A 19,688-nucleotide genomic window follows, 5' to 3' on the forward strand; every position below is an offset into this window, starting at 1 on the left:
AGAAGAAGAAGAAGAAGAAGAAGAAGAAGAAGAAGGAGAAGGAGAAGGAGAAGGAGAAGGAGAAGGAGAAGGAGAAGGAGAAGGAGAAGGAGAAGAGAAGAGAAGAGAAGAGAAGAGAAGAGAAGAGAAAGGGAGAGCAAAGAAAAGGCAGAGAGAGGGGAGGAAGAAGTGAGGTGTAGGAGGCAGAGGGAGGCAAATGACAGAGAGAAGCAGCAGGCAGATGCACAGAAGGAGGTGGGGAAGAAAGGTGGGCAAGAAGAAGAAGACAGCAAAGGGGCTGCAGAGACAGATAAATAACAGCTCCTCCAGCTGGAATCTGGCCGAGCTACGCAGATGTGGACCCTTTGACCGTGAGCCAGCCCAACAAAGACCTCAATTATCTGCAGAACCTGATATCCATCTGCACACTATCTGCAACAAACTGGGTCAGCCTCACATGGAAGGGGGTGGTGGCAGAGGGGGTAAGCCTTCTATTGTCTGATTGGTGCAAGCTGGTGGTGGCTGTGTGTGTGTGTGGGGGGGGGTGTTTTTCATTTGAGCCCCCCGCTGTGAAAAGCTACCGCCTGAATTTAACATCAGAGAAAGCAATCTCAACCACCTTTAGCACTGCATCTAGTGCTGCTGGCACTAGGCATCACTCAGGGGTAAGGTGCCCTGAATATGTGTTCTGGTGAGCTTCTCAGGCATCACCCAGCATCAGAAGAGGATGGAGGTGAGGAGCAGAAGGTCATGTGGATTCAGCCCAGGCCAGGTGAGCGGAGGGAAGGGAGAGGGCCTGGATGGATGCTCCCATGCCCAGTGAGGCCTCACCTGCCATGCAATCAGGTCCTTGAGATGGCTCAGCTTGTCCTGGTCCTCCGGGTGCTCCCTGCTATACTCTTCAGTGAAGAAGGCCTGGGATGGGGTGGGAGGCAGGTGGGGACTTAGGATATTTGTTTATCAGGTGGGACACATGGTCAGTCTCTGGCATTGAGAGAAAACTTGATGTGAGAGAAGCTTCGAGGACCCAGGCATTGGGGTGGACCTTGCCGTAGCTGATGTTGCTACAACTTTTTACTGGAGGCTAAAGGAAGTTCTGCTACCATGGGTGCCAGGACCGGCAGCAGCTCCCATGGAAACTGTTTTGAACTGGGAACTTGACATACGTTCTCTAGTCCCAGCTGGGTTTTACTGAACCAGAATTCTGGGGGCTTGAGTCGGATGGAGGTTTAAACAGGGATGCCTGTGTTAGGGCGCTCGGGAAGGATCCTGAGGCTCAGGGGATCACTGCTGGGATCAGAGAATCAGAGCTGAGGGAGGAACTTCCCCTGGTGCTAGTTCAAGCCTGCCTCCCAGTTTCCCTCATGGCTCCTCACTTCTCCCTTCCCCTCTCTTCAGAGTCCCCTCTATCTGTATCATATGACCACTCTGAAGACTACACCACGGGTGACCACTGATGTATGAGGGTAGCCAAAAGGACTTACTGGGCGGTGGTTATCACTAACTCTGAACTGGTGCACACTGGGCCGTTCTTGCCTTTGCACCAAGTGACAAAGCACAGAGATGCACAGTGAGGTTCTGTAGAAAGAGTTGTTCATCCCTCATTTAGGCTCTGGGAGTTGGAAGGTAGCTCAGGACTTTTTATTCTAAGTCATGCTAGTCCTTGTTGGCACACTGCCATTACAATAGGGGCTCCTACTATGACTCAAATAACTGGTGGTTTTTCCCTTTGGCCACCTACACCAGAAGGGTCAAATATATAATCTTGGGCCCAAATATGTGGGGCTCCCTAAAGGGACCATGTGACTTGCATATCCAGATTGTGCTGAGGCCTAGGGAGTTGGGCTCCCAGATTTTCACATGTTTAGATGGATTCTGAGGTTTTTTTTCTTTCTCTGAATCTGTTATTTAGATAAATGTTATTACTATGTTATTTCAAAACTTCTGTAGAAGAGATGGGTTTACACAATGTCATGGCTTGTAGTTTGTAGTCACCTCTGAACTGTTTCTTGACAGAGATTCCCGGAGGTACCAGAGGAATGGAGACCCTAGGCAAATTGCTTCTTCTTCATCCAAGTGTGGAATCAGGATGGGAAGGAAACTGGAGCTCAGGTTGAAACCTGATGTCCAACCAAGCTAATTGTCCATCTGGGATCAAGCAAGGATGGTCATGGGGGATAAGCTCTGTACTGGCTAGTTTTGTGTCAACTTGACACAGACTGGAGTTATCACAGAGAAAGAAGTTTCAGTTGGAGAAATGCCTCCATGAGATCCAGCTGTAAGGCCTTTTCTCAATTAGTGATCAAGGGGGGCAGGTCCCCTTGTGGGTGGTGCCATCTCTGGGCTGGTGGTCTTGGGTTCTATAAGAGAGCAGGCTGAGCAAGCCAGGGGAAGCAAGCTAGTAAAGAACATCCCTTCATGGCTTCGGCATCAGCTCCTGCTTTCTGACCTACTTGAGTTCTAGTCCTGACTTCCCTTGGTGATGAACCACAGTATGGAAGTGTAAGCTGAATAAACCCTTTCCTCCCCAACTGCTTCTTGGTCATGATGTTTGTGCAGGAATAGAACCCTGACTAAGACAAGCTCCAAGGTCCCTCACCTTCTCATACTTGGCAAAGCCTCCCATGACAGCAGGGTCCACGATCCCATTGAGGAGCATGGAGAGAGGGTTGATGGGGAGGCTTTCATCACTCTGGTACTGGTTTATCATCATCAGGATCTTCTCGTTGGCTGTGGACATAGTTTCGATGGCATTCTCCAGGGGACTAATTGTGGTCTGTTGAAAACAAGATTGGCAGAAGAGCCTTAGCTGGTGGCCTGAGAGACCGACCGAATCAGAATCATTGGTATTGATTTCACTAGGGTAGGAATTCAACGGCAGCCCCTACTCCCCAGGCTGCAGCAGGATCTGAGGGTAATGAGTCAGCTCTGGGGGTTGTTTGCTGGCCAAGGACAGGCGGCTGGCTGGCTTTCTACTTAGAGGAAAAGGATTTCTCAGGGGAAATGCAGGCAGGAAGGGGCCAGCTCTGCTAGAACTTCAGAGGCTGAAGATGCCCAGGAAGGTTTCTCTCCCAGTTAACTGGGTAAAACACACATCAAACCAACTCATCACATACTGGTTGGAAGCTATTGTGCATGCTATTGGTGAGAGAAATCAAGAGAGCTTGTCTCTAGGAGCACCCAGCCCAGCATGCAACAGGCCCTGAGACCACAAGTCCAAGGGAAGATGAAATGGCAGAGAACTCTTCCCCCATACATCTTAGAAATCAAGATAAACAGTGGTATTAATGACAACAAACAAACATCGCAGTTTGCAGAAGCTTATGGTCCAGAGTCAAAACTAAACTAGAAATCAAACATCTCTGCAATGGGGCCAGAGAGTAAATATTTTAGGATTGGCAGGCCAGATGGGCTCAGTTGCAACAACCCCATTCTGTTACTGTCAGGCAGAAACAGCAGCCAAGAAAACTGGACAGGAAAGTGTGGTTGTCTCATACAGTCTTCACAAAAGCAGAAGCAGGCAGAAAGGCACACCATAGACCCCAGTTTGCTGACCACAACCTGGTACAATGAGCAGAGCGTGCCAAGTCTCGGCTCTGTGGTGTCTACCCGTGTGATGCAGGGCCAAGTGTCCTCACCCTTGTGAGCCCCAGTTGACTTACTGGTAAGACTGGAGTAAGAAAGCCCACCTCAGAAACCTGCTGGGAAGTCTTGCCATTAATGCGTATGAATGCTAGGGCAGAATGTAGCAGTTACTCTGAAATGGCAAGATCACCAGTGGGAAAGGATGGGTGGGAAGAGACAAGAAGTCGGAGAAAACTGCACGGAGGAAGGGTGCTAAATTTATCTTGTCTATCATGATGGTGTTGCGCCTGCCTCGTTGGTTATGTCGTGAAGATTAATTGAGACAATACAACATCTGACACTGCACAGTTCTTGAGAAATGCCCCTACTACTTGTACCTACCGCATGTATGAGAGGAGCAGTCAGACTCTGTGGCCATACTCTGAAGTTATTTCTATAACTATTGATCTAATACAGCTTCCCCAACTGTTTCTCCAAGTGTTGCTTTCAGTGATTATGGTGGGCTGAATGAGAATGGCTGCCAGAGGCTCCTATGTGTGAATACTCAGGCCTCAGTTGGTGGAACTGTTTGGGAAGGATCGGGGGTGTGGCCTTGGAGGAGTCATGCTTTCAGAAGTCCACATCATTCCCAGCCAGATCTTTCTCTTTGCCTCCAACTTGAGGATCAGGATGGAAACTCTTAGCTACACCATGCCTGTTTGCTTCTGTGTTTCCCACTATAATGGTCACAAGGGCCTAACCTTCTGAAACCGTGAACCCCAATAAACACTTTCCTTATAAGTTGCTTTGGTCATGGTGTCTTTTCATAGCAATAGAAAAGTAACTAAAACAGAGATGGAAGCTTATGCAGTGAGAAGACCTAGGAGCAGATTTCCTGTCACTACCATTATCTTTCTGTCACCCATAGCGTTAGTCAGTATCATGCTACTATAACTAAATACAGGTGCCAATTTCCTTAGAAGAAAAAAAAGGTTTATTTTGCTCATGATTCTAGAGGTCGGAGTTTGAGATCAGGCAGTTCCCTGGGTTGGACCTCAGGTAAAGGCAGTGGTGGAAAGGCTGTGTCTGTGTAGACTCTCACATCATAAGCCAGGAGAGAAAGGGAGATATTTAGGGCTCCTAATCCTTGACCTAAGAAATTCCCCAAGGAGCTGCCTATTTTTAAAAGTTCATAGTACCTACTAACAACACTATTTGGGGGACAAATATTTCACACTCAGACTTTTGGGGAACATCTATAGTCATCTTATTCAAATTATGTTGAGTATGAACTGGAAGAGAACACTGCCTAACCTATTGCATAAAATTGAAACCAAATCCAAGTTTGTGTCCTGCATGCAAGCCAACACTGGGGGGCTTTACAAGGCTGAGGTGCAGAATGAGTTCTAAGGAAAACGTCCCGTCAGCTGAATCACGTAGCACTTCACCTGAATGCCGGCAACAGACTGGGCAGACATGTCTGGAAGACAGAGTCTTTGAAGTAAGTCCTGAGAGAAACGGTAGCGCTTACTGGCTGCCTTGCCTGTGCACTTCTGAGACCATTTCTGCATCTGCAAACCTGAATTTTCATTATAGCTGCCAGGAACAGAGACTGAGCGGAGAAGAGCGTTGGCTCTCCACCGACGGGCATTTGAGAAGGGAAAGAACATAGCTGTGAGTGGAACTTGGGTGCTGCCCTTGGAGGGAGGCATGGGTGTCAGCTGCTGATAGCAGAAATTAAAATCAAAGCCATCACAAACATTCATCAGAAGCCAGGCAACAGAGATGGCTCCATTTAAAGTCACCTCGGATGCCAGTCCGTGCATGTGCTCAAGGACATGTGAAGCGATGCGCTGTGGTGGTTTGAGTAAGAATGACCTCCCATAGGCTCAGGCTTTGGATTAGTTGGTCCCAGTTGGTGGCACTCTTTTGGAAAGTGACTCTCTGAGGGAATTATGTCACTGGGAGTGAGATTTGAGAGTTTCTAGCCTTGCCCTCCTTCTGGTCCATTCTCTTTGCTTCCTGTTTACACCTGAAGATGTGATTTCTCTGCTTCCTGCTCCTGCTGCTCTGTCTGCTGCTTTTTGCCAAGCCTCTCCACCATGATAGACTCCTATCTCTCTGGAATCATACAAGCAAAAGAAACTCATAATGCTGCTTTTGGTCACGGCGTTTTATCACAGGATTATAAAGGTAACTAACAATTCACATGCCCAAGGACCGTACATATCAGAGTTGGAAAGGGACACTAAGCTGTTCTTGGTTGCAAAGGTTGACGTCCATCACAAGTACATTAGACTATGTCACCAAGTCTGCCATTAACTGGCTCTCGGGACTTCATTGGTCCCATCAGATCTCTGGGACTTCATTGGTCCCATCAGATCTCTGGCATCTTTGCTGAGCTGACCTTCAGTTTCTATGGGCAGGCAAAATGACTGATGTCCAACTCGCTGTGAAGAAACAGTTAATTCCTAAGGCAAAATGCCATGGGAACCATCATGAAGGTGAGTGGAAACGGGTAGTGACTTCCGTTCTTGGCAAGCCAGTGTTCTTTCCAGTTGCTCTAGCACCTCCCACTTATGTCATCTGCTTGGGTCAACTCAGGAGTCCTGTGAGCTGCGTGGGACAGTCATCAATGACTAAAATCAATTTGACAGTTCAGTCTCACCAATGGCCTCAGCTTCTTCTCATACAAAATAGTACACTGGACAGGGATCAAGAAAGAATGTGAAGATTACCAGGCCATGCTGGCCTGCTGAGGTCTGTCACACAGCAAGCACTGACTAGGATTCCCCCAACATCAACTCAGTAGAGGGAGACCTGGCTGCTTGCATTTGCTTCAGCGTCTGCCAGTCACTAGTAGCCTAATGTAACATTTTATTTACTTTATCTTATGGGGCTTGGAAGAGATTTGAGTTTCTAGCTCTGGGATCCAGTGATTTTTGGCACCTGTTGTAGCTCTGAGATTCCACGCTTTGTAGTTCCTAATTTGTAAACTGAGATGAAGATATGCATAATGATCCTCCAATATCACACTGTCACCCCAGGGCCTAGCTGAATGGTCATTCTCCTTGTCCTACATTAGTGCTGAGGACAAGGGGGAGTCCCCAACAAATAGGCAAGACTTTTTCTGAAACTCCAACCTAAAATACTCCTCTAGACACACGGTGATAGCATGATAGTTTCTATATGCTTGACCCAAGGAGTGGCACTGTTAGAAGGTGTGGCCCTGCTGGAGTAGGTGTGCCATTGTGGGTGTGGGCTTTAAGACCCTCATCCTAGCTGATTCTGCTAGGAACCTTTAGATGAAGATTTAGAAATCTCAGCTCCTCCTATACCATGACTGCCTACGTGCTTCCATGTCCCCTGCCTTGATGATAATGGACTGAACCTCTGAACCTATAAGCCAGCCCCAATTAAATGTTGTCCTTTATAAGAGTTACCTTGGTCATGGAGTCTGTTCACAGCAGTAAAACTCTAACTAAGACAGATAGGGGCATGGAACCATGCAAGGGGAAGAACAGACAATAAGAGACAAGTTCATATAATGAAAACAAATCCTTAGACATTTAGTCACAAAGCCGGGCATTAAACCTCTGTGTATCAGGCTGGGGAGATGGCTCAGCACTTAAGAGCACTGACTGTTCATCCAGAGGTCCTGGGTTCAATTCCTAGCAACCACATGGTAGCTCACAACCATCTGTAATGGGATCCAGTGACCTTTTCTCGTGTGTCTGAAGACAGCAAGAGTGTACTCACATACTTTTAAAAAAATTAAATTAGAAAAAAAGAAAACCATTGTGTCTGAAATATTCTGAAAATTGGTAATGGCGGCCAGAAAGAACAAATCTATTCCAATCAATCTGAAGATGTTTTCCTGATACCTTTTACCAGAAGATGCGCTAGTTTTATTTGCATTCCTGTGACAACATGGACGCACACTTGCACATACCTGCAGACATTAGCACACAAACACACACACACATGCACGCACACGCATACACATGCACACACACACACACACACACATATGCACACATACACATGCACACAGACACACATGAAACAAGCAAAGGGAATAATTTGTTTTGGCTCACAGTTTCAGAGGGCTCAGAGTATCATAGAAGGGAAGGCATGAGGGAATACCGTACAAACACAACAGACAAGAAGCCGAGAGATGGAAGGCTGGTACTGGGCTGGGTCATCCAACCCCTCCCCATTTATTCTATCTAGGTCCCCAAACTGTGGGATGGTGGTTCTCCAGGCCTTGGCTAATTCTCTCAAAATAGTGTCATTGACACATCCAGAAACTTGCCTTAACCAATCTCCTAGGCAACTCAAATTCACAGTCAAAATTAACCATCACAGAAGCTAACAGGATGAAGAAAGTCAGTATAGAATGATGTCTGCTTTCGCCTAATTTCAGAACTACGAAGTGAAAATGTAAGGTAACTGTTTAGGCATGATGAGTGTCAGTGGAGCAATTACTTATTTGATTTACTTAAATATTCTTGAGCAGGAATTATGGGCCTGAGGCTGTTCTTGGCACTTGAAGTATGGCAGGGAGACTAACAGACAAAGCGTCTGCCTTCCTGGAGTTTACAGTGCAGTGGAGTCTCCAGCCCAACATTTTATTTAGCATTTGGTTAATAAACGCTGAAAATAAGCACTCAGAAATTTTTTTAATGTATTAGGAAGCACTAATAACTTTGAAAAGTGACAATAATGGGACTCGGGTACACAGGAGGGACTCCCTCAGATTTACTACAGTCTGTCAGGCACAGCTGCAGAAGAGGGGCCTTGTAGAGCCAACCCAGGGGTGGGCTCAGTCAGGGATAATAGGTAGAGGCTATGGCTCAAGGGTTGGTCATGGTCCAGTCACCCTTCCATGTTCACAGAAATTTGGCTTTAGAGTCCATACCAAAACCCAGTGTCCAAGTCCCTTTACAATGAGGCACAATACTTTCAGATCATTCACATACATTTTCCAATAGACCTTAAATCCTGTCTAGATTCCTTACAAATGAATATAGGGCAAATGCTATGTAAATGGTTATTTTATCACATTGGTCAGGAAATGACAAGAACATACATCCTTAGATATTCTATCCAGATGCAATTTCCCCCAAATATTTTCAATTTGCAGTCAGTCAATTTATGGACATTGGTCCTGTGCATATAGTGTCCCAACTGTATCCACCTCACAGGACTTTGTGAGATTACATAGGATAAGGCTGTAAAAGCCTGTGGCACAGTGATGGGGCTGGGGGGACATTTGTTGAAACTATCACATGTTAACATGTCTGGCGAACTAAGAAGACATCATTCGCTTCCTCTGAAGGACACTGATCACTAGAATGGATAGAACACTGAGGAGAGCTGTCCAGCCCAGGAGGATACAATGAGAAGCTGAAGCCAAACTTGACCTCTTCACTAACCTTGACAACTTATGAACTCACTCTGTGCCTCAGTGTCGCCATCTGTAAGTGGGAAAAATATCTACCCCTGGAGTTTCTGGTAGTTTAATGAGATCGTGGTGGTTGACAAGTTATCACATATTCAATAAATGTTTCTTGCTGACATCATTATTGTTCATCATTATTGTTTCCAAGACCTAGGCCATGCCTATGAAATAGAGGCTCCAAACCTATTGGCCTATGGGCTCACTCCAGAGGCTATTGAAAGCCAGACGCTGACAAAACAGTGGCTTGAACACATCAGTCAGACCCTGCTCTGCACAGCTCCGTGTTACTTACAGGGAAGCCAGAGTTCCTCTAGGGTCCTGCATGACCGGGACCTAGTTGCTATTATGCATCCCCTCGATGTTCTGGTTTGGACGTGATCTGACCTTAGAGCCTCTGTGACAGCGGCTTGCTCTATTCAAAAGCCCATTCTCTGACCCAGGACAGTGACACGCACCTCTAATCCCAGTGCTTGGGAGGCAGAGGCAAGTGGATCTCTGTGCGTTTGAGGCAAGTCTGGCCTACGAAGCAAATTTCAGGACTGTTATACAGAGAAACCCTGTCCTAAAATAAAACCAAACATGAAATTCCCCATAAAACAAAAAACAAATACAAAACAAGAGAGAAAGGAAAGAAAGAAGAAAAGCCCATTTCTTCAAAATCTGTGGACTATTTGCCTCTGCTCTAGGGCCTTTGTTCAAAACCGTGTTGATAGGGAATCTTCCACTGATGCTATTTAAAACAGCTATCCTTCCCATTTTACCCCTCCTGGACTACCATCATCTGACACACAGCGTTCACTTTGACTTGCTCCCCCACTAGAATGGAGGCTGAACCATGGAATCTGTAGGTCAGGCATCTGACATGTGTTAGGCACCCATGAAATAGATTTCGAATACATAAAAACTTATCTCATCTCAAATGTGTTCCCACCTGCAAAGGTTCTCACAACTGTGCTGGCCTAGCCTGTGGAGTGTGGGAAGTGCATGATCCTTAGTGAACAGAGGACACAGAGACTCTGAGGCACCCTGAAAAGTCAAACCTCTGTTTTGCCACTCCTGGGATGGCTGAGAAGGCAAAGAACATTCATCCTACCAAGCCTGGCAACCTGAGTTCAGTCCTGAGAACACATATAATGGAGAGATGGAAGTTGTCCTCTGGCATCCACACATATACGTACATCATAGTGTGCATGAGTGCACACATACACACATACCACACATACACACATATATACACACCACACACTCTTACATATACACTTCCCACACCACACACATAAACATACATACACACACAACATACATACTACACACACACACACACACACACACACACATTATAGATAGATAGATACATACATACATACATACATGCATGCATACATACATTCATACATACATCGATAGATAGATACAACAAAATATATAAATATAGAAATCTGCTATCTATACAAGGGGGGTTGGACTTCTGGATTCCAGCTGTCTCCAGCTTTCCGCTATTTTCTCTTTCAGCCTCAGTCTATCCAAATAGAAAATGGCTCACTCTATACTGCAGACTCTTGGTCAGGATGGGGACTTTGAGGGATAACTGGGTGACTCGACTTGCAGAGCCTGACTCATCCCTCCCCCTCCCCTAAGTCCCTGTTACAAAGATGTTCTTCATCTACTGATTTCATCACAGGTATCTAGAGAACATTTTATTACTAGGTAACAAAAAGTTACCTAGCAATTTAAAAAAGACACTGTGCCAGCAGATGCCCTGGTCACTGCCTACTCTGGGATTCCTATAGGACCTGAAACAAAAACTGTCTCTTCTATAGAGTCAAAGAGGCCTCTTGAGATTCACTGTGCCCTGCCCGTCAGAGGAGGAGAGGACTCCTTGAAACTCACCTGAGACATGTGAACTACTTCAAACCAGCGCAGGATGCCAGGCAGCTTGTAGGCCGTCAGGAAGGAAGTCCTCTCGATCCACATGGACTGACGGAGAAAGAGCAAGGAGCTCATGAAATCTGCTACTCCTGGCCCTGGTGGCCTCCCATGCACCCAGAGGAGAAGGAATATTGCAGTTTCCAGATACACAGGGACACCTTCCCCTGAGTAATTCTTAACAGTTGGTTTAATTTCTTCCTGGACTTAGGCCGAGTCGGTTCTACCTGGCTTTACAGACAGTCTGAACTCTTAGTCAATTTTGAATGTATCTTTTTGTGTGCTCTAAGGGAAGAGTCCATGGTGTTTGTTAGATTCTCCAAGGGATGGTAACCCTTAAAAAGATTAAGAATCATAGACTGAGAGCTGAGGGGAACTTAGAGTCACCACCTCATTCCAGCCTTGACCTTGAGGAGAGATGGTAAGTTCAAGTGAGGAAATATGTGTGCAGGCCACTGGCACTTGCGACAATGGCAGCAATGACAGAAAATGCTGAGGCTCGACAGTGCATGTGCTGGAGGGCTGCTCCAGCCACATTCAGCCTCCTGGGAATGCACAAATGTCCTTGGCCGTCAAGGTCATCTGACAGGCAGCCCTCTCACATCTTACAAACCTCAAAAATGAGAAGACCCAGTACACGTGTCCCCCTATCTGGGATATCCATGTAGTATTCATTCCCTGGCTCTGGGTCCAGCTGCCCCCACCTGAGGTTGGCAGAGGTGTGTTCTGATTGCTGAAGATGGCTGAGGAGGGGTTATACTCACAGCGAACTCGTTTTCTGGGTCTACCTTGCCCCTGCGCACAGGCCTGGAGTAGTGGAACTTTTGCACGTAATTGGACTTGTAAAAGCTGAAAGACAGAAAGGAGTGGAAGTTTCTGGAAGCCATGCCACCCAGCCACTGAAACCTTAAACATTGGGTCTGGCAGGGCCCTGGTGGTGGTGTTTCAAGGTCTGAGTTCGGGCTTCATAAAAAGTGATTTGCACAGGGTTGCAGGGTGATTTAGAAGCCACTCTGGGCATTTGCAATTCTGGCATTAATGCAGCAACAGTGGCCTGAGTCATCATTTCCTGCAGTTCATTGAAGGGTTTAGGATAGGTAAGCAACAAGCTAAGCATCCCCAGAATGACCTCCGAGGATTGCTTCTGGAGCCTCTGACACACCCTCCACGTTCTCTGAATATGCAGGGGAGGATCAACTGTCACTGACAGCAGAGCACTCTTCTAGCTATGAAGGGCCAAGACAGAGAAGGCTACCATCTACTCTGCATTGCCCCTGATTGGGGTGATGCTGGCAGGAGGCTCCTGGAGAGGCTGTGTCTTCCTGGGGAGCTCTAGTCACTGGTCTTCCCAGAAGGAAGAACCTACAGTGGTGCAGCCAAGGACTCCCCAACCCCCCACCTCATAGCCTACTCATTGCCGGTGCCGTTTGATATGAAGCAGTGGATGCCTGCCTGCGTGCTGCTTACTTTAACCTCATTATTGTCAGAACACATCCATCGTTAGCCCACACCCACACCACAGGCTAGAAGGATGTTCCTTCGTGAGAATGTGCCCAGCATGCCCAGGGCCACTTTGTTCCATCTTTCCACCATCCTGTCACCTGCCGATCCACATTCCTTACTTCTTGGGTCCATTTCTAAGGTCAGCCTGAGAAGAAGGCTCCCACATCAGTTCAGCTTGGTGACGACTGAGGACTTGCTATACACAAAGCTAGCCACACACACCCCAACCTGTCCTTCCCATTCATCTCTGGCTTTAGCCTTATTATAAACATAGCTCAGGTAACCTGGGGCAATTCTTTTCCCAAAAGGCAAGGCAGGGAAGAACTGGCTGAGGAGAAAGGCGCCAGGGCCTGTCATGCCGCCAGCTCAGTCTCCTGGGGTTCTCTCCATTGCCACCACAGTGGGCTTGGCTCTTACTTTATGATCTGGTCAGGCACTGGTTTGTTCTTGAACCTGGGGTGTTCGTCCAGAACAGGCTGCACTGTGAAACACTGGATGTCTATGCCATCCAAGTTAAGGATCTGAAACGTCTGTTGGCCATAGGAGGATCCCAAATGTGACAGAAGCCAGATGAGAGCTCCTAGGTTGGTCCTTCGAGGACCATGCTTTTATTCAATAACCAAGTTGCTGGCTCCCTACAAGGTCCTAGTGACCAGTGAACACTTAATGGGCTTTCTCAGAGCTGACCACCGCCTTGCGATACTGTCCCTGGACTCTGCTCAGAGCTGACCACCACCGCCTTGCGATACTGTCCCTGGACTCTGCTCAGAGCTGACCACCACCGCCTTGTGATACTGTCCCTGGACTCTGCTCAGAGCTGACCACTGCCTTGCGATACTGTCCCTGGACTCTGCTCTAGCGAACAGTCGCTTAGCAGGTCTTAATGACCGGTATCACTGCTACACTGTCATTAACAATCATGCCCTCTAATGAATGGATGGGTATCAATTACAGAACACAGCTTCCCTGGGTATCTCTTAATCTCTCTAACTCCACTAGAAGCCACAGTTAGTCTCAATTGTTCCTGCTGGCTCGGAGAAGCCCGGCCACTTGCTGAAGGTCACACAGCGTGTACAGAAAGAGCAGGAGTTTAAATTAGGGTTCTTAACTCTATGCTTAAAGTTCTTTAGCTATAGTCTCCTTTACATCCAGCACTGAGGTCACAGGAAACAGTGACAGAAAACACCATGGGAGCATTAATGCTAGAATCCCAGACCTCTGAATAATCTGGGGGAATTGTGTGCTCATGAGAATGGAAGACCAGTCTATCTTCTAAATTACCTTGCTTAAAAAAAAAAACACAAAAAAACCCCAACTAAAACAAATAAACAAACAAAACAAAACAAACAACTTCATCTGAGAGCGTATTATACATGATGGATTGCCAGTCTTTCTCAGTACTTCTGAGTCAGTGTCTGCATTCTCAAAGATCCTCAGATAATATCCATGCATGATAAAGTCTGAGAAACACACTAATCTAGCACATGCAAACATGTCATTTTGGTCCTCCTGCTCTTGACAGCCCCTAACCATTGACCTATAGCAGAAAGCAAGAAACAGCTGGGAGGAGAGTTCTGTGAGTGATTAGTGATGTCTGCCACCATGAACAGGCTATGGGCTGGCACAGCACATTGGATGGATCTTTGCCTTTCCTATTCTAGCCCCACCATGACTTACACTAAGATGGACATACTACAAACTAAGTCGATGGTCACGGGTTCTTTCATCGACCCCCGCTTTCCTTTCCCTGTCTTCCATTTCTCCATCCCCCATCTTGCTTCAGGCATTCAAATGATTTCCACTACATCTCCTACCCAAAGACCACCACAACCTCAAAAGTTATCCTCCTCCATGGCTCTGACCACCTTCACTGCATGCCTTCCCTGGATGAGCTTCCCCTGTGCTCGCACACTGGGGGCTGAAGTGTCCTTCCACACGGAAGAATGATCTCTCAGAAAGAAAACAACACTTAAACCATTGGACTGGTCTCACTGGGAACATAGCTGCAAACTTAAGGAAGGCCCTGAAGTCCTAATCAGGCAACCTGAGCTGGGAGAGTGTTCCCTCCAGGGTGAGCGCCCTAGCTGAGGACAGGGGCTGGCAGACAGTGGTAGGCCCTGACCCATCTCACTGTCCATTTCTATTAGAAGCACAAGTTAAGCACAGATGGACTATTTTCAAATAGCTGTGACATGCGAAAGTGATACATTGTTCAATATGTCAGTGCCTACACATAAACCTTTGTGGGAACATGGTCTTGCTTACTATATATGTGTGATGATCGGTGACTGCTTACACACAGAGACATCAGCTACGAAGTTGTGACTGGGGGGGGGCACAAAGCTCTCAAGACTAACTGTTACAGAAAGGTTTGCCAACACTTCTTTTAAAGAAAATTCTAGGCTATGTGTGTGTGTGTGTGTGTGTGTGTGTGTGTGTGTGTATATATATATATATATATATATATATATATATATATATATATATAATAAGTACACTGTAGCTGTCCTTAGACACACCATAAGAGGGCATCAGATCTCATTACAGATGGTTGTGAGCCACCATCTGTAATGAGATCTGTGGTTGCTGGGATTTGAACTCAGGACCTTCAGAAGAGCAGTCAGTTCTCTTACCCAGTGAGCCATCTCACCAGCCCTAGGCTAGGTATATTGATCTGAGCTGTGGGAGCTCATCCAGGAGGAAACTCCAAACCTATGACATTGGCACTCTCAAATTATTTAGCTAGACTCCCCACGCCTGGTACATGGGCTGGCAGCAGCAGACTTCTGCCAGACCTACCTTCCGCCATCTGGAAACCTTACAGGAAATGTGAGCATTGTCACTTTCCCAAACCACCTGTTGGCTTTTTGACAACAGAAGGTAAGAGGACAATGTTAACAGTTCAAAGTTGTGGTGAGCAGCGGGCCTGAGTTCGAATCCTCACTCCACTGGATTTTTCACCACCATTCTGTGTGAGCCGTTTGCTTTCTACACCTCAGTTTCCTTAGCAGTAAAATGCAGAGTACAATAGGCCCATCTTAGAGGCTTACGGTGTGGCAAAGGGAGGAAAAGATGCCTACATGTGAAGTTTATAGAAAACAGCAAATAGCATTCTGGTCCCAGTCTTTAAAAAACAAAGGACAGTGTAAGAGAGCATAGATTTAAGACAGACTGAAGTTGGCATTTAAAACTCCTGGCACCTTTTCTAATTACCTTCTTGACCCTAGGCAGATTGCTTCATCTCTGCCTCATGTATTCCCCTCAGTGAAATATGGAAAAAATTTTCACCATTCTAGAACATTCTATGGGCTTTAAGGAAATAATGTTTGCACTCAGTCTCCTGAAGAGATGTAGCAAATGCCAGCATTTTTACTCTCATTTATCAGCTTGTTCCTGGCACTGAACCAGACCATGGGGTCCTAAATATAATGTCATGACAGAGGGGCACATGCTTTCTCTTCCATACCACATCAAAAGGCCATACAGCTGTTCAATACCTGGGTTCCACGATCAGAGCCTTAGTAGTAATCCAGGACTCATATGTAAACAAACTGGCCTTTGATGCCAGCCAACAGCCACCAGTTGCATGTTCTCCTGCATATGGCTGTGGAGGGCAGGCAGGCATAATGAAAAGGTCACAGATGAATATTTATCACCCAAGAGGAAAAATATTTGGATTAAGGTTTCCAGCAGATAGGCAGAACAGCCTTGGAGCCTGACACCCCTCTTTAAAAAGCTGTAACTCTATCTGTGCTAAAGGGTGTGGTGCCCAGTCCCCAGCTGAGGCAATGGGTTTCCAGACTCCACAGCCAGCCTCAATCTGTCCCCTGCCCCCATGATCTTACCCCCTGCCGTGGCAGCACAGCGCACATGAAGGCGCCAGCCTTGTTCCATGGCTGCTATGCTGCACATGCATGCGCACCCAGCCCCTGCTCCTGTCTCTGCATGCTGCTCTATGCATGCCCAGTAACCTGGTCCCCTCTGCTGCATCCTTCCGCCTTCAGCTGTACCTGTCCCTCCTTTGGATTTCTCTCCTTTCCTTTTCCTTCTCTTAAGCAGTGAATAGGTTCCCAGAATGAGCTTTGTGTCTAGCACTGTGGAGAGGCAGGAGTTTAGCATGGGAAACAGGCAACACAGGTCTTTTCTCAGGGACCTAACACCCCTTCTGTGTTCATGTATCTTTAAAATGCAAGCAAAATAGAACGAATGAAGAAGGAAAACAAAAAGTCAATGAAAGTCAAATGAAGAGAGCTCAAGGTCACAGGGTCACGATGAACCCAGAAAAGGCAACTTTAGATAAAGGCTCCAGGGAAAGGCTCTCCCTGAAAGTGACAAAGGGAACAAAAGTGGGAAAGGACTTTATTTAATTTGTTTCAGAAATTAAATGGAGTGGCAGAGAGATCTAAGAGCTGAAAGTGAGACTGTTAGGTCGGGTGAGGTCTGCGGCAGCCTTGAAGCGTGGCTCAGGATGGCTTTAGCTTTATTCACTAGCAATGCAAAGTCCTTTGGAACAGCATCTACACACAGCACAGTGGCCCTGTCCTCCCCTGTCTGGACCATCTCCCCTGCTAACACTAAGCTCTAGCTAGCTACTTGATGCAGATTTTGTCATTAAGGAAGAGTGTCTCTTGGCCTCAGCACCCTGCATGCCTTTCACTTGGCATGGGTCATGCTTTGTGGATAAATATATAGTAGTGTCGCTAGCTGTCCACGTGTCTTGTAGCATTATAGCAACTCTGTACCTGCTGAAAGGCAGGACCACTTTTGGTGTAAAACTCTGCACAAAGCCAGATATAGAGCCAGGCACCTGAGAGGTTACTCATGATGAGAAAAAAAAAAAAAAAAAAGGGAATAGGGGAAGGGATACGTTCACCCATGGGATGCCCCCCTCCATGAGCGGCGGGAGGGTCACTTACACCAGATGTGCATGATATCTACATGTCTTCCCATATACATTAAGCAATCTCAAATGACCTACGATTCCCAAGAGGGCAAATGATACAGTTAGTTGCCACACAGTATACTGTATAATGACCTCACTTTCCCCCTCTGGACATTACAGCCTACAGCTAGTTGAATTCATGCATGTGGACCGCACAGTTTCAGAGGAGCAGTATAACTGAGATGTCTTTTCTGGAGCCCACGCTTGGAGACTCTGGTGTCAGCTCTGGGCTCTGAAATGGCTCTCATCTAAAGCTATGGCCAACCCTCTGGCTGAGACATCCTCCAAGGATACACTGGCCTGGGGCGTTCTTCACATCGTCTCCCGGGGCAGAGGTTGTGTTCATCTTTTCTGCGTTGGGGAACTGGCTCAAAAGCTGCATCTGGAAGTCCTCTCTTCGTTCATACTCCTTGCCTCGGTAGATGAACACCTTGTTCTGGAGAGAAAGAACGCCTGTCAGAGACACCAGGGCCTGGGTGTGTGGGACGTGTAACTCAAGCACAGCTGAAAGGGGCTCAAAGTGAACCTGGGGCTGGTGGAAGGGTACAGCTTTGGTATGTCTTTCTCCTCCCAGCCTCTCATCAGTTGAAGTAGGGGCTGACTTAGCTGGGCACAGGCCTAGTTCTGAAGGGCAGGGAGACCAGGGATACTGCTGATCTTGTTTAGAGCAATCTACAAACAACTTCTGGGGATAACTCACCATGTCACACCCACTTTATTCACATGCCTGTAAAGTTGCCCTTCAATGAGGCCACAAGGCCTAGAGCTGTATGCGGAAAGGAACCAATATCCGGGCCCTTCATTATCTGGCTCCTGGCCCTGACCTATGCAGGCATTTTCTTTACCTTTCTCTGACCACATCAGCCTCCTCTAGAACATACGTTAAGGGGTGATTTGAGCTACTTGGGGACATTGACAGCTCCTGGAACACCTGGTTGTCATAACTCAAGGTGATGCTCCTCCTGGCAGTAAAGGAAGAGGCCAGGGATGCGGCTAAGTGCCCCACAATACCCAGGGGAGCCTCCACAGGAAAGCATTATAAGGTGCCACATGTTTAGGTAACAAAAGTCGGAAACCCTGCCCCAGACCATGGTCGTGTCATCTCCATTGAGTCTAATGGCAGCTAAGTTCTTCTGTCCAAACCTGAGTGTGTAACTTCACTGTATGTGCAGTGCCAAGACATCTGGGCAGAAGTTCAGATTCCCAGGCCTCCCTGGCTCTAGACTGGCTAAAGTGTGGTCTCTAGGAGTCACCCCAGGGGTACTCCCAGCACGTGTTCAGGAGAGTCTGACAAGCTAACAGGCCTGCGTAGCTTCCACTGCTGCCCCCAGGATGCTCCCCACACCTACCCCACATCCTCCTGTAAGTCCACTGTGCCTTCCATGCTGGCTGGCAACAGGGAGAGACTTAGTAGACTACACTGTAAACCCAGGCCACTTCAGAGGTCAGCTCTATCATGTACCCGCCGGCATCTTCCTGACTCATAAACTGGAAGCAATCCGGTGTATATCAAAATCCAGCCTGCTACATGCTAAGAGCGGCCACCAAGACACTGATCAGAAAGGATGCTGCAGGGACCCTGTGTGTTCCAAAAATTCATCTGGGGGCCACAGGACAGGATCAAAATTACTTCCGTAACGATACTAAGGGTGTCATTTTTTTCCTTCTCATTCACGTTTGATCTGGCATGTAGCTTTCCCATGGTGATGATCACGTGATGATGACAGATCAACACCCCCGTGAGGACAGAGCCCTTTGTCCTCACATCGGGCTTCAGAGGGCTTTGCAGAAAGACAAGTGAAATTTACTCTTCTTGCTATTTTTGTTTATTTGCTTGAGATGGGGGTCTCTCTACATAGCCCAGAATAGCCTGGAATTTTCTATGTAGACCAGGTTGCTCTCTCCTTCTGATTCTGTCACAAGTATTCCTCACTGATTTATTAGGTTGGAAAAAATGCAGCTATTGTTTATTATTTATGTTAACATGGGACCCAGCACATGGGCTTCTTGTTATTTTTAAGTGAGTTGCCAGACATGTGAGATTTTTCTCAGTTTTTGTTCTGCACGTGGCACACATTTGTAGAGATAACACACAAACGGAGGAACACTCTGTGGCTTCAATAAACATTAAGAGAGCAAAAGGAACCCGTGAGCAAACAGAATGAGAACTACTGCCTTGAAATTCCTTGCAGATCTTACATGGTCCTTCCTTGAACAACTCACTCCTGCAACGGGGGCCTTACTACCCCTCCCTGCAGCCCCATCCGTGGGATAATTACTACCATGATGGTTAGGGTGGTAGAACTGACT

At 47.0% G+C, this 19,688-nt stretch overlaps 1 protein-coding gene across 1 annotated transcript in view; it reads right to left on the reverse strand.

The window, feature by feature from the left end:
- The window catches only part of Dock2 (dedicator of cytokinesis 2), a 412,012-nt gene that overhangs the window by 10,507 nt on the left and 381,817 nt on the right, over positions 1-19,688 (reverse strand). The window contains exons 41-46 of the mRNA XM_021211816.2: positions 17,673-17,814; positions 12,854-12,935; positions 11,698-11,782; positions 10,898-10,984; positions 2,579-2,755; positions 811-894 (exon numbers count right to left, since the gene is read on the reverse strand). Coding sequence (XP_021067475.1) covers positions 811-894; positions 2,579-2,755; positions 10,898-10,984; positions 11,698-11,782; positions 12,854-12,935; positions 17,673-17,814 — 657 coding nt within the window. The remainder of the gene's footprint in view (positions 1-810; positions 895-2,578; positions 2,756-10,897; positions 10,985-11,697; positions 11,783-12,853; positions 12,936-17,672; positions 17,815-19,688) is intronic.

The sequence above is a fragment of the Mus pahari genome, chromosome 14 (genome assembly GCF_900095145.1).
Source record: "Mus pahari chromosome 14, PAHARI_EIJ_v1.1, whole genome shotgun sequence".
Taxonomy (NCBI): Eukaryota; Metazoa; Chordata; class Mammalia; order Rodentia; family Muridae; genus Mus; species Mus pahari.